Here is a 15,903-nt window from a genome sequence, read left to right as displayed (position 1 = left end):
TATCTCTGTGCATTCACAATGCCATCAATTAAATGCACCTGTGTTCGTTGTCCATAACATACGCCTGCCTATACCATAACCCCACCGCCACCATGAGCCACTTGATCCACAGCGTTGACATCAGCAAACCGCTCACCCACACAACGCCATACACGCTGTCCGCCATCTGCCCTGTACAGTGAAAACCGGGATTCATCCGTGAAGAGAACACCTCTCCAAAGTGCCAGACGCCATCGAATGTGAGCATTTGCAGTCAGGTCGAGACCCCGATGAGGATGACGAGCATGCAGATGAGCTTCCCTGAGACAGTTTCTGACAATTTGTGCAGAAATTCTTTGGTTATGCAAATCGATTGTTGCAGCAGCTGTCTGGGTGGCTGGTCTCAGATGATCTTGGAGGTGAAGATGCTGGATGTGGAGGTCCAGGGCTGGTGTAATTACATGTGGTCTGCGGTTGTGATGCCGGTTAGATGTAGTGCCAAATTCTCTGAAACGTCTTCGGAGACGGCTTATGGTAGAGAAATTAACAATTCAATTTACGGGCAACAGCTCTGGTGGACATTCCTGCTGTCAGCATGCCAACTGCACGCTCCTTCAAAACTTGCAACATCTGTGGCATTGTGCTGTGTGATAAAACTACACATTTTAGAGTGGCCTTTTTTTGTGGCCAACCTAAGGCACACCTGTGCAATAATCATGCTGTCTAATTAGCATCTTGATATGCCACACCTGTGAGGTGGATGGATTATCTCAGCAAAGGAGAAGTGCTCACTAACACAGATTTAGACAGATTTGAACAATATTGGAGAGAAATAGGCCTTTTGTGTACACAGAAAAAGTCTTAGATCTTTGAGTTCAGCTCATGAAAAATGGGGGCAAAAACAAAAGCGTTGCATTTATAATTTTGGCCAGTGTAAATTAATGGTTTATGCCTTCATCTGATAAGCAGAAAAAAAAATCATAAAATTGCAAGACTAAATTAAACTTGTTTTTAGGCATTCAAATAATTAGACATGGTAAAACAGAATTTGGTAACAATAAAACAAGGTGGAAAAAAAAATTAAACATTTCATTGGGCCCTAAATATGTAATTTTTGTTTAACTTTTAATATTGATGTTAAATTGTTTAAGTTTCAAGATTTCAGTTAATTAGACATGCATTTTGATTAATACAATTTAATTTAACCATTAAAAAGGAGTCCAGAAAAATTTAAATGGATAAAAACGGAATTTGCAAAAAAAAAAAAAAGAATTTTGGAAAAACTAAAATGGATTTTATAGGGTCCTAGAACTACATTCGTCTGTCATATACACCTAGGATGCCTTGAGGGTGTGTAAATCGTGTGACAGTTTTAATTTTTGGGTGAACTATCCCTTTTATCAATATCACCAGCCTTACTAAAAAGAGCCTCAACAGCTCAGTATGATTCAAAACATCATCTTGGAGTCACATAACAACTGAAAAGTTTAAATACAGCATCAGACTCTCGTCTGAAACATCTTCGAGCCGTAGCAGCCATGAAGCCCACATTCATAATTGACTCAGTCGGGTCAGTTTAAACTCAGTAACAGAGTTAGGTCGTAACCTGGTGTGATGGCGATGCCATTTCCATTGACGACAGGGCTCTCTTCCTCCTCCTCTTCTGGTGGCTCAATGCTGTCTTTTTCCATGTTGCTGACGGACTTATTTCTCTTCCTTTTTCCCTCTGCGCTGGGTCGGGCACCGGGCAAGAGTTGGTCCGTCACATTAAACAGCATCGGCGTGGGTTCGGCAGGAGGCTTTGGCGTGCCATAGAAGTTATCTAGAAACAACAGAAAAAACTTAAACTTGAAAAAACTGCTTTTGCTGCTACTTGGCATGCAAAAAGACTTGAAGTAACCTTTCAATAACTTCGCCAGAGTTATTTTTTTTTCTGGGTGATGTTTGCCGTTACGGCACACTCGTTCATCGGCGACTCAATCGTTTCATTCAAGATTGAAAAGAAATCATGTGTATCCAGGGAAATCTGTTTAATGATTAAAAACCGAGCTCCGGTGTGGTTACGGCAAAGGCTTTATGAATTCATTTGCAGGTCTGTGGGGACGGAAACAGCAGAGGTGAAGTTCATAGATTCATTTGAATGACCCAGAATTATAGACTGGGGGTGGACTAACTTAAAAAAACTGAAATCACCTCAACAAAAATCACAAAACAACTATAAAATTAATATATAGTACCTACATATTGTGCCAAATTCTATTTAAATTGTTAAATTAAAAACAGCTGTTTTCACTGAGCTGAAGTGAATTGTGATTTGTTGCTAGCTATTGTTAGTCAGAGACAGATGGTGGATTCTCATTTAGGAGAGCATTTAATTGGACAAAAACTTGCATATGCAATTTTTCTTCTTTCCTCATTAAAGCTGCATTTATTTAATCAAAAAATACTGTAAAAACAGTAATATTGTGAAATATTTCTACAATTTAAAAAAACAACTCTCTTTTCTATTTCAAATGTAATTTATTCCTGTGATGGAAAGCTACATTTTCAGCATCATTACTCCAGTCTTCAATGTCACACGACCCTTCAGAAATCATTCTAATATGCTGATTTGCTGCTCAAGAAAGATTTCTTATTATTGTCAATGTTAAAAACAGTTATTATTTTAGTAGAAACCTTGATACAATTGTTTCAGCAATCTTTGATGAATAGAAAGTTGAAAAGGACAGCATTTGAAATAGAAACACAGGACACTCATGTCTGTCTTTCTTCAGTGAAACAGAAATTACGTTTTTTTTTTTTCCAGTGGGGATCAATGGTTTGAAGGTCCAAACTGCATTTTCAATTCAGCTTGATAGAACTCTAAAAGATCCCAGCTGAGGAATAAGAGTCTTATGCAGTGAAACGATTGACCATTTTCTAAAAAAAAATTACAATTTACATATTTTTTAAACCACAGATGTTCATCTTGAACTGTTTCTGCGATGCGCGTCTACGGCTTCACGCATTACGTAATTACACACTAAAGGTCACGCCTGGTTAGTTTGGTTCAAAAAGGTAGGGAAGGGTAAAAAAAAAAAAAGATCTCATTTAATTTCTCCTCCAAAATCAAAATTTCCAAAATTTTTTGTAAATGCCGTTTGACTTTCTTTGCACGTTTGCTTTGTAAACACTGGGTCTGTACATCCACGTAAGTCACGCATGAAGTTGAGGTTAAAAAGTATATACATTTTTATTTTTTTTAAGAAAATGACAGAGCGTTTTGTTAGATAAGACCCCTTGGCTGAGATTGTGTAGAGCCTTTTCAAGCTGCATTGAAACTGCATTTTGGACCTTCAACCCCTTGATCCCCATTGAAGTCCACTATATGAAGAAAAACCCTGGATGCTTACCTCAAAAACTTTATTTCTTTTTGACTGAAGAAACAAAGACATGAACATTTTGGATTATATGGGGGTGAGTAAACTATCAGGAAATATTTATTCTGGAAATGAACTAATCCTTTACGGCTTTACAACCTTATAATGTATAGTATTATGGAGACTGGATATTCATTTTGAACTGTGCTGAAAATTACATTAAACAGTGTCATTAAATTAATATTAACTTTAAATGAGTATTAGATGACTGCAAAGTTAATTTAAAAATGAGGGGAAAATCACTCTAATATCCACCGATAACTATTATGATTCCCATTAAATGTAATTTATCAGAACTGCATGTAGAACATTTCTTTACTGACATCACACGAAACGTCAAAAATCTCACATTTGTATTTCTCTGCTGTTTTAGACAAAACATAAGTTATTCTCAGTGCCTGTCACTGAAGCTGATATGTTATGATGCTGTGCCTCACAGAGTCATGGGAAGGATCTTCCTCGCTTCATGAAGAGAAAAGAAACCTGCGTCTGAAAGTAGTCCACACACCTCAGTGTCGGCTCTCAAGAGACCAAACTGCACTAGTTCTGAATACCTCTGCTCAATGTCAAAGATATACGCGCTCCTTCTTGCGGTAACATCGAGCAAATTTCAGGAAATTCATATTCCAGGCCGCAACGGTGTAACAGGTGTGATATAAGCTTTATTTCGAGAGGTGATGATTTATTGAGATGCGGGAGGTTTAACAGTGTATTTCACTTACCTTCGTATGTTCCACTTTCTAATAAAGCCCCACTTTTCTCTAATTCCATAAACCGCTCAACGCTCACAAAGTTGTAGTCCACACCGGGGACCTCCCCCTCTTTGGGCTGTCTCGTCGTGCCTGCAGACAAAAAAAACACATATCAGTCAGGCTGTTTAAACTACACAGGACAGTACACAAGCCCTGTCATAGTATAAGATAAGATATGATACAATTATACAATAAATATACATGATAAAAGCAATATACAGTTGAGGTCAAAAGTTTACATACACCTTGCAGAATCTCCAAAATCTGAATTATTTTAGCAAAATAAGAGGGATCATATGAGATGCATGTTATTTTTTAATACTGACCTGAACAAGATATTTCACATTAAAGATAAAAGTTTACATACGCTTGATTCTTAATACTGTGTTGTTACCTGAATGATCCACAGCCATGTTTTTGTTTAGTGATAGTTGTTCATGAGTTCCTTGTTTGTCTTGAACAGTTAAACTGCCCGTTGTTCTTCAGAAAAATCCTTCAGGTCCCACAAATTCTTTGGTTCTTATGCATTTTTGTGTATTTGAACCTGTATGATTTTGAGATCCATCTTTTCACACTGAGGACAACTGAAGGACTCATATGCAACTATTACAGAAGGTTCAAACACTCACTGATGCCCCAGAAGAAAAAAAAAAACGCATTACTAGTTGGGGGGGGTGAAAACCTTTGGAATTTGAAGATCAGGGTAAATTTTACTTATTTTGTCTTCTGGGAAACATGTAAGTATCTGTAGCTTCTGAAGGGCAGTGCTAAATGAAAAGAAATATGATATTTAGGCCAAATAAGAAAAATGTACACATCTTTATTCTGTTCAAAAGTTTTCACCCCCTGGCTCTTCATGCACTGTGTTTCCTTCTGGAGCATCAGTGAGCGTTTAAAGTCCCTCAGTTGTCCTCAGTGTGAAAAGATGGATCTCAAAATAATACAGTCATTGTTGGAAAGGGTTCAAATTATGACTATATTTAAATGTCTTTTATGTGAAATATCTTATTCAGGTCAGTAGTAAATAAAAAATTACATGCATTTTGTATGATCCCTCTTATTTTGGTAAAATAATTAACATTTAGCAGATTGTGCAAGGTGTACGTAAACATTTGGTGGCACTATGGTACTTTCTGGTAATTTCTGGAGCAGCTTTTAAAACCAAATAGGAACAAACAGACAGTTCAAAAACACTACGCAATAAAGTAACTCTGAAAACCCGCAAAGTGTCGTTTCCAAGTTCCATATTGACTGTTTATGTAAATCGGGCACATAATTAATGCATTAACCGAGGCTGAGTCTTCTGAGGGTAATCAAACATTCTTAAGAAATCAGGCACTGGGGATTTGCAAGACGCATACTTAGCAACGATATCATAATCCAGTCCCTTGAGCTCTCAACCAAATCGTCTCTGATTTCACAAAAATCAGAGCTGGAAAAAAAAAAAAATTACCCAGCGTTGGGCTTGTGAACTTCCTAGTGAGAGAAAGAGTCTATCTCTGCTGTTTGCTTTTGCAGGTTGACTTTAATTACCTTTCCAATGACCAGTAATCAGGTCAATCAAACATTTATTATTCAATGCCAAAGTGAGCACTTGAGCACGTGAATCTTTACAATACGAAGCTGACTATATTCAAAAAGTCGATTCACGTTTTTGTGAAAAATTACAATGCATTAGAAATTAATTTACCGTTTTATTAATTCTGGCAATTCAAAGACAATTTAAGATTAATCAGGTGGGTAATTAATAGCGAGATTTGATTTTTCTTCACAGCGAGCACAGATGTAACGAATGGGTCATCAGATGAGACTAATGATAACCAAGGAGACATAAAATGAATATGAAATGCCACTGAGAAAATCAGAAACATTCAGAATCAAATATATTATGAATGCATATGTATGTATACAACAGGTCTTCAAATCTGATTGGCTGAGAGGAGTGCGATATTCTAGTGACATCGGAACTACAACCGCTTCACCGTTTGTATCACTCCGCTTGTGTCATGGTGGACGCCCAAATACAGTACAATTTTATTAATTATACTGTTTTTGTGTCATGGAATGTAATTTTAAGAGTTTCTAGATGAGAATGTACTTGTTTATATGTTTTAAAAATTCGCTTTGACATTATCGGAGCTCCAGGGTGTCACTGGACGTTCAGAGCTCATGAAGCCGTCGAAAGCAGCCTTACCTCGGCCAGATCTTCGTAATTTACAGAATATCCCCAATCATAAACAGAATATAGATACATTTGACAAATTAAAACACTTTTTTAACAGAAAAAAATGCTAAAATGTTTATTTTAAACTGTGAGGAGCTTCTGGACACATTTTCAGCTGATCAAGATGGTAGACCAGCTGGCTGACCAGTTAAACCCACTAAACACCTGTTTGGAGACTAGATACACCTACACTCAGGACTGGGAACTGACACGAGCCGGATTTGAACTCATAACACCCGCACAAGCAGCACATGCTGTTCCCGCTGGGCCACGTCTCCGACTAAAGCAGATTTTCAAAAAATCAGTCCCAACAGATTTTTAGCTTCTCCATATTTTCTTATATAATATGGAAAGCTTTCAAGCCAGTGCTGATAAAAGCATTTTCCTATATCTGTCTGTTTTTGCAGGCACACTTAAATAACACTTTTCCACTATGAAGTCAAGGAGCTCATTTCAGATTCAGAAGACAGATATGCATTACCTCGGATCTGTAAATCAAAGGTTGGAGGGTGTTTCTGGGCTTGTGTGAACTCTTTGAACAAGAAAAGTCCATTTTGATTTTAAGGCTAAAATGACAGACCATATGTGCTTCTTTGAGAGGTGAAGGTACTGCTAAATTATGAAAGTAAGACAAAACTCATATTTCTACTTAGTGAGAGAGGGAGAAATATGGGAATGAGAAACGAGTGCATCACACACAGCTTATGTAATATGCAGACAGCAATGGCACACTGTGGTCTAGAACATTTAAATATTCAAGGATATTCACCTGAACATCACCAGCAATGGGCCTAAATATAGTACCTGTGAATCCTTTTGCAAATTCAGTGGCTCCCCTGAGATGACGGCCTAATGCCGAGAAGATATTTTGTGCATAAGCTGTAAAAAGCAACAGGCCTTTTTTGAACTGTCAATTATTGTAACATTAGTACAATATAAACAACAATTATAAGTAACCGTCTAACAACCACACACTGTAGCACTGCACCAAAAACACCTTAGCAACCACATAGCAACACCCTGGAAATGTTTTGACAGAAAGATAGAACTATAGAAAGAAACGATAGAACGATACAAATCGAATGATAGACAGAACAACAGATGGAATGATAGGCAGAACGATAGAGCACTAGAACGATAGATAGATAGATAGATAGATAGATAGATAGATAGAAAGACAAAACGATACAGGTAGAATGATAGACAGAACAATACATAGAATGATAGACAGAACGATAGAATGACAGATGGAACAACAGAGTGATAGAGATAGATTGACAATAGACAGACAGATAGACAGACATATAGTTAGATAGACAGATATAAAACAACAGAACAATAGATAGATAGAACAACAGACAGAACGATAGATGATACGATAGAACTTTAGATAGAATGATAGAATTATACAAATAGAATGATAGACAGAATTATAGAATGATAGAACAACAGATGGAATGATAGAGCGCTAGAACGATAGAGAGCGACAGAACGATATAGATAGAGAGATAGAGAGATAGACAGAACAATGCAGATAGAACAATAGATAGAACAATACATAGAATGATAGACAGAAAGATAGAATGATGGATGGAACAATAAAGTGATAAAGAGATAGACGGATAAAATGACAGACAGATAGACAGATAGATAGATAGATAGATATAGATAGACAGATAGATAAAACGACAGAAGGATACAGACAGAACGATAGACAGAATGATAGACCGATAGATGGAAAGACAGAGCGATAAAACAATAAAACGATGGATAGATAGATAGATACATAGATAGATAGATACATAGATAGATAGATAGAACGATACAGATAGAACGACAGACAGAACGACAGACAGAACGACAGAATTATAGAACGATAGATGGAACGATAGATAGATAGATAGATAGATAGATAGATAGATAGATAGATAGATAGAACGATACAGATAGAACGATAGACAGAACGACAGAATTATAGAACGATAGATGGAACGATAGATAGAACGATAGAGATAGATAGATAGATAGATAGATAGATAGACAGATAGATAGATAGATAGAATGACAGAACAATGCAGATAGAACCATAGACAGAACAATACAGAGAATGATATACAGAATGCTAGGATGATAGATGGAACAATAAAGTTACAAAGAGATGGATATAGACGACAGACAGATAGATAGATAGACAGATAGATACATAGATAGATAGATAGAATGACAGACAAAACGACAGAATTATATAACGATAGAAACAATAGATATAGACGATAGACAGACAGAAAGATAGATAGATAGATGACAGAATTATATAGAACGATAGATAGATAGAACGATACAGATAGAACGATAGACAGAACGACAGATTATAGAACGATAGATGGAACAATAGTGATAGACAGAAAGACAGACAGAAAGATAGATAGATCGATAGAACGACAGATAGAATGATAGATAGAACGATAGATAGAACAATAGATAGATAGATAGAATGACAGAACAATGCAGATAGAACCATAGACAGAACAATACAGAGAATGATACACAGAATGCTAGAATGATAGATGGAACAATAAAGTTATAAAGAGATGGATAAAACGACAGACAGACTGATAGATAGATAGATACATAGATAGAGAGATAGATAGACAGATAGATAGATAGATAGAATGACAGACAAAATGACAGAATTATAGAACGATAGAACGATAGAACGATAGATAGATAGATAGATAGATAGATAGATAGATAGATAGATAGATAGATAGATAGACAGACAGACAGACAGACAGACAGATAAAGTCTAGTTGTTTCAGTCTTGGTTTCTCATGTTTTAGAGTTAACAGCTAACATTCCTTTTCAGTTCATGGAACAAAACTTCCGACAACAAATACAGTTTAGAATTTGTGTTTAACATCAAATCACCAGCATTACTAATTTCACAAGTTCCATATGTACTCAACCATCTGTGACATGACAGATGTGTGTGGATCATCTCAGAGATGTAAAGGCCTCTACAGAGGAGTGATTTCAGTGTACTGACAGCGCGCTTTTACATGTCCAGGGAAACATAACGCGCTGACAGAGGCAATTCAAACGCACAAACGCCTGCATCTGTATGCTGACAAAGGGCTAAACATGACACAGAGGAAATTACTGATAGCTACAAGCACCATGAATATTTATATCTTGATAATCAGACGGAAATAACGTACAGTTCTCTCCTTGAGTATCCGGGGCGGAGAACAAATCTTGTGACCTAATCAAATCTTATCAAATGAATGAATTAATTAAGGGCTCAAGGAACCTATTTGAAAACAGTAATTTATTCATTTATTTACTGCTAGTGGCAAAGAAATTCCACAGTTCACCTCAAAGAGCTTTTATCATATTACCAAATACATTGAAGCGAAATGACATCATCAGCCTGAGGTGGGCGCTGATCTGTCTCGGCTAATACATCTGTTCAGATGACTACCTGAAGAGCCCTGATTAAATACATCCATGGGGCAAATCTGATTATAACAGGGCACAGAAACTGGCTTAGTTTCTCTCTCTCTCTCCGCTCACTCTCATGCGATTAAGGCTGATGTGATTATGAGAAATGATGAGAGAAAATTGCGTCCAGCTTTACCTGTTTTCATATCCCTGCTTGATTACCTCCTTATATCGGCTTCACCTTTCCCATGAAACCATCTCCACATCTTTCGGGTACGAGTGTTTGGCGCTTGCGTCCTGTTTCAATTCCCTGTCAAAGCAAATCAAGTGCAAGCACACAAAAGGCACTTCTGCCTCTTAGAGCTGCTCTGGCTTCACTTCACAGTTCTCAGCCACAGCAGCTCATTCTTAGCCTCTCTCTGTCTCCATTTTAGCAGACGATCTCCTCAGGAATCAGCAGCATCTCTTTGGATCAGCTGGATTGCGAGTGACATTCCCACCTGCTAAACAAAGCCCTGACAACTGATGCTCCAGACAAGAACCGTATCAACAACAGCGTGCAGAAACTATATTCACCCAGAAGACTGATCTGTGATCCAGCAAAACTAAACCTAAACCAAACACTCTTTCCCAAATGCATATTCACCATTAACAGGAAAAATGCTATAGTTAATTCTCCAGAGAAAAGGAGTGTGCCTAGGCGGCAACAGCTTTAAAAACATTAACAGAAAAAAAAAACAGGAAAGAATATACTAATAGATCAAAGTATGCACACATATATATACTTATTTATAATTACTTCAGTAATATTTAATTAATATAAAAGTTTTATTTTAATTAACTACTTCTAATTATAATACTAATTTATATCAATTTATGATATATTATTATATATTATTATTACTCATATGTTTATATTACTATATTTTAATAATATAAATAAATGTTTATAACTAAACATTTATTAAAACATATTTTCATACATTCAAATTAATTTATTATCAATACTTTATTAATTATTATTATTTATTGTTATTATTATTATACATTATATTATGTTAGCAATATATATTTATTAAAATGTATTAAATATTTATATTAATTTAATATAAATACTTCATTAATTATTACCAATTATTCTTATATTGCTAACTATATTATTATCTATTGTTTAACTTATTATTTGTTTAATATAATACTATGTTGTATGTTTTAACATGTTGTTTAATTATTAACAATTATTATTACCTATTGAACTATTTCTACTATTCTACTGTTAACCTATTTACTATTCTACTATTGAATAATAAATATTTTTTTTTTAGATTTATTTATTATTTTTATTTATTTATACATTATTTTAGAAAATCATATTAAAATTAATTTACTTTAAATATTTCATTTTATTATTATTATTATTTTTATTATTATTATTATTATTATGTTACAAGTATATATATTTTCTTAAAATGTATTATCATACATTTAAATTTATTTAATATAAATACTTTATTATTATTATTATTATTATTATTATTATTATTGCTAATTATATTATTATCTAGATATTGCTTTAAGTAATATTTATTATTAATGTTGTATGTTTAATGTTATTTAATTATTACCAGTTATTTTACCACTACTACCTGTTGAATAATAAATACTTCCAAATTAATTTAATATAAATGAATGTTTATATTAATATATATTATTTTTGAATTATTTTTATATATAGTTTTAATTTTTTTTTAATTCTTTTTAGAAATTTATATTACAATTCATTTAATGTAAATACTATTTTGTTATATTATCATTAAGTATATATTTATTAAAATGATTTATAAATTTAAATATATTAATATAAATACTTTATTATATTTTTTATTAGTTTAGAAATTTAAAAAAAATTATATATATATATATATATATATATATATACACACATACATACTTGATTAATTATTATTATCTATTAGCATTATTATTATAAATTATAAGAATATATTTATTAAAAAGTATTATAAATTTAAAGTCATTTAATATAAAAAACATATTAATTACCAATTATTATAATACATTATATTATATTATATTATATTATATTATAATATTATTATTGATAATTATATTTTTATTTATATACAATTGTAGCTAATTATTTATTTAAAATAATATTTTAATATGTTGTATGTTTTAATGTTATTTAATTAATACCGTTATTTTACAATATATTACCTATTGAATAACAGACTTTCCAAAAAAAAAAAAATTCCAGAATATTTTGAAACTGAATTTGAAAAGTTAGTAATCACTAAATTTTTTATGACAAAATGAAGTGGGAATTTTCTTTTCATTGAAATATTCACTGTGTAAATCCACAAACATTTTAAACTGCACCACTAAATTGCAACAATTCAGTGCAATTTAATACAATTTAATATACTTAATAAGACTTTTGTCATTAACATACATAATAAATAATAATTATAGAGTAGCCTGACACAGTAAGATCGAGTCCGAGTTTGGGACGGAACTAAAATATCACTTCCTTGCACATAAATCTGTTAGTAGCTTTTGAATGAACAACAGATCAAGCATCAAGAGGTAAAAAAGTACCGCCACACCAAACAGCAGAGAGATCTGAAATATTCTCCAAGTCAAAGGCGGTGAACCAGGTAAACTAATGAAAGAATCGAGCATTTGAAATATATTTCCAGTCAGCACAAATGACTGTGTGCAGGTCAAAGCTGGATGAAGGCTGACACCGAGGCCCTGCCCTTGTGTACCATCTGTAGAAGCGTTTGAGGCGTTGATGAGCGCCGGGGCTGAAGGGTTGAAATTTGCCTGTAATGGCCTGCAGCCTCACTGACACTCTGTGACGGGGGGGTCGTGTTCCCTCTAATCTGCGGTCAGTCCAACCTTGAAGCCCAGCGCCGCTCTGTGCGCTGAATGGCTAATGTCTGAATAGAGGTAAACAGCTCTCAGGGTGAGTGGAGGTGAAGGCATATGTGAGATACGGGTGCACTGGAGTGAACGAGCCTATATGGGACGACCCAGGGGATTTGGCCAGCAAACACGAGGCACTGCGGCTCTGAACACGATGCAGGAAACGGTCCTTCAATCATGCCTATATGTTGAAACGCTGCTTCTGAGTGATTAAACCTGTGATTCATCACATCGTAGGTGAACCGTAATAGATTGAATGCCATCAAATGCCAAGGTGAACCCTCACTTAGAGGAGGAAACACACATTTGACTGAAAAACTCCTAATGAAGTAGCAACGGAAAGCATTATAACTTGGCACTAAGAGAAGGACTGGGTATCCAAACTGATTTCCATACTCATTTAGATTCTGATTCATAATGTGTCAATATCAGTTCTATCTAAAATTAATTCAAAAGTTGATCCAAAATCTATACATTCAGCAGAAATCAAAACAACAATGGGATCCTAACCAGGGTTATTATAGTTAACTAAAATGAACTATTTTAAGTTACTAGAGAAAAAAAAAAAAAAAAAAAAAAATATATATATATATATATATATATATATATATATATATATATATATATATATCTATATATCTATATATATATCACAAATTATATACATATCTTTCTATTTATCTATTTGATAAAATAACTATATAAAAACAAATATAAAAATAAAAAACTAGACATATATTAAAATTTTAACTATTAAAAATGTCAAAAACACACAACAAAATTACTATAACTTTAACTAAAATTGAGATTAAAACTGTACAAATAAAAACTATTTAAAACTATCTTAATAATACTAAAATAAAGCTGACTTTTACAACAACAAAAATAAATAAATAAATAAATAAATAAATAAAAATAATATTTTATCCAAAACCATAGTTACTACTGGTATGGCTAATCTAAATGTATTTTATTCCTTAATTAAAAAGTAAATTAATATAAGATCTCTTTCAAAAAGTGTTTGATTTAAAAAATATATTTTAATGATTTTATTTATCAATAAAATTACTAATTATAATAATAACAATTATGTACATTATTATTATTATATTTATAGTAGTATTAGTGTTTGTAATAAAATCTATCTTTATTATTATTTTTATAGTAGTATTAGTGTTTGTAATAAAATCTATCTTTATTATTATTTTTATAGTAGTAGTGTTTGTAATAAAATCTATCTTTATTATTATTTTTATAGTAGTATTAGTGTTTGTAATAAAATCTATCTTTATTATTATTATTATAACTCATAGTAGTACTAGGGTTAGTATTTACAACGACAATAGAAATAAAAAAAACAACAACAATTGTTATTATTATTATTATTATACTAAAACAAACAATATTTATTATTATTCATGGTAGTACTAGTGTTAGTATTTGCAATAATAGAAATCAAACAACAACAACATTTATTATTATATTGAAAACAATAACAGTTATTAATATTTATTATTACTATTATTAATAATAGTAGTATTAATGTTAGTATTTACAATAACAGTAGAAATCAAATAAAAATAGCAACAATAATAGTTATATATTATTCATAGTAGTTTTAGTGTATTTACAATAATAATAAAAATCTAACAAAAACAACAATGAATAATATTAATATTTATTATTATATTAACAACAGCAATGTTTACTATTATTCATAGTTGTATTGGTGTTTTAGTATTTACAATAACAATACAAAAACAACAGCATTTATTATTATTATTATTATTATATATTAAAAAACAACAATGATATATTATTATTATTACTGTTGTTGCTGTTTTTGTTGTTTTATTATTATTATTATTATTAATGATAGATTTATTGCAGGAATAATCATTGTAGTAACTGTTATTTTGAGGTGCAATTCAATCAGAGCAAATGAAAATAACAATTAATCAAAAAAATCAATATTTACACAGTCCAAGTGGTAGGTCACAAACTGGTGACCCGACAAATCACAGTTAAATTCCCTTTCTATTGGCTTTCACGTCCATCATGCCGGCCTTGTATAACTGATCTTCTCATGTCCATGTGCTGACCTGTGAGAGAAGCGCTTGAAGGGTGGCAGTGAACAGAGAACGCTTTAGGAATAGATTTGCGTCAGAGAATCAGTTCAACCCAGGGCTTTAAAACACAGGGTCAGACGTGGCAGCAAACTACTAACTGTGACTAACACTGTCATGCTTCAAAATATTTCATGCTGCCACTGCTGCACTGCAAAAATATACTTCCATTAATCAGTATTTTGGAAAAACAAACACAAATCACAACAACCAAATATATATATATATATATATATATGTGTGTGTGTGTGTGTGTGTGTGTGTGTGTATATATATATATATGTATATATATGTATATGTATAGTATGTTGTTAGTATGGTTTTAACAAGATGAGCATGTTAACATGTTGCTAACATGTTTCTAACATGATTAGCATGTTGCTAGCATGTTTCTAACATTAGTAACAGGTTTCTAGCCTGATTATCATGTTGTTTACATGTTGCTATAATGTTTCTAACATGATTAACATGTTGCTAACATGTTTTTAACCTGATGTGCATTTTGTTAACATGTTAATAGCCTGATTATTATGTTGTTTTTATGTTATTAGAATGTTTTGGGATAATTAGCATGTTGCATTTTGTTAATATATTTATAGCCTGATTATCAATGTTGCTCACATGTTTAGCAGGATTTGCATTTTGTTAGCATAATTCTAGTATGATTATCTTGTTGTTAACATGTTGCTAGCATGTTTCTAACATGATTAGCATGTTGCTCACATGATTAGCATGTTACTAACAATTGTTAGCATGTTCTTAGGATGATCATCATGTTTTTAACATGATTAACTTGTTTTTAACATGTTGCATGATTAGCATGTTGCTAAAATGTTTTTTTATCATGATATGCATTTTATTAGCATATCTATTGTCTGATTATCCTGTTGTTAACATGTTTCTAGTAAGATTAGCATGTTGTTAACATGTCACTATGTTGCTAGCATGATTAGCATCTTGCTAGTATGTTGTTAACATGTTTTAACATGATTAGCATGTTGTTAGCAATTGTTAGC

At 32.7% G+C, this 15,903-nt stretch overlaps 1 protein-coding gene across 3 annotated transcripts in view; it reads right to left on the bottom strand.

Annotated features, from left to right (window-relative positions):
• magi2b (membrane associated guanylate kinase, WW and PDZ domain containing 2b) overlaps window positions 1-15,903 on the bottom strand; it is a 131,970-nt gene that overhangs the window by 64,844 nt on the left and 51,223 nt on the right. For all 3 annotated transcript variants that reach the window (XM_051100216.1, XM_051100218.1, XM_051100217.1), the window contains exons 3-4: window positions 4,121-4,240; window positions 1,586-1,801 (exon numbers count right to left, since the gene is read on the bottom strand). In XM_051100216.1, coding sequence (XP_050956173.1) covers window positions 1,586-1,801; window positions 4,121-4,240 — 336 coding nt within the window. The remainder of the gene's footprint in view (window positions 1-1,585; window positions 1,802-4,120; window positions 4,241-15,903) is intronic.

This window comes from Labeo rohita, chromosome 25 (genome assembly GCF_022985175.1).
Source record: "Labeo rohita strain BAU-BD-2019 chromosome 25, IGBB_LRoh.1.0, whole genome shotgun sequence".
Lineage (NCBI taxonomy): Eukaryota > Metazoa > Chordata > Actinopteri > Cypriniformes > Cyprinidae > Labeo > Labeo rohita.
This window is presented reverse-complemented; position numbering and strand designations above follow the sequence as displayed.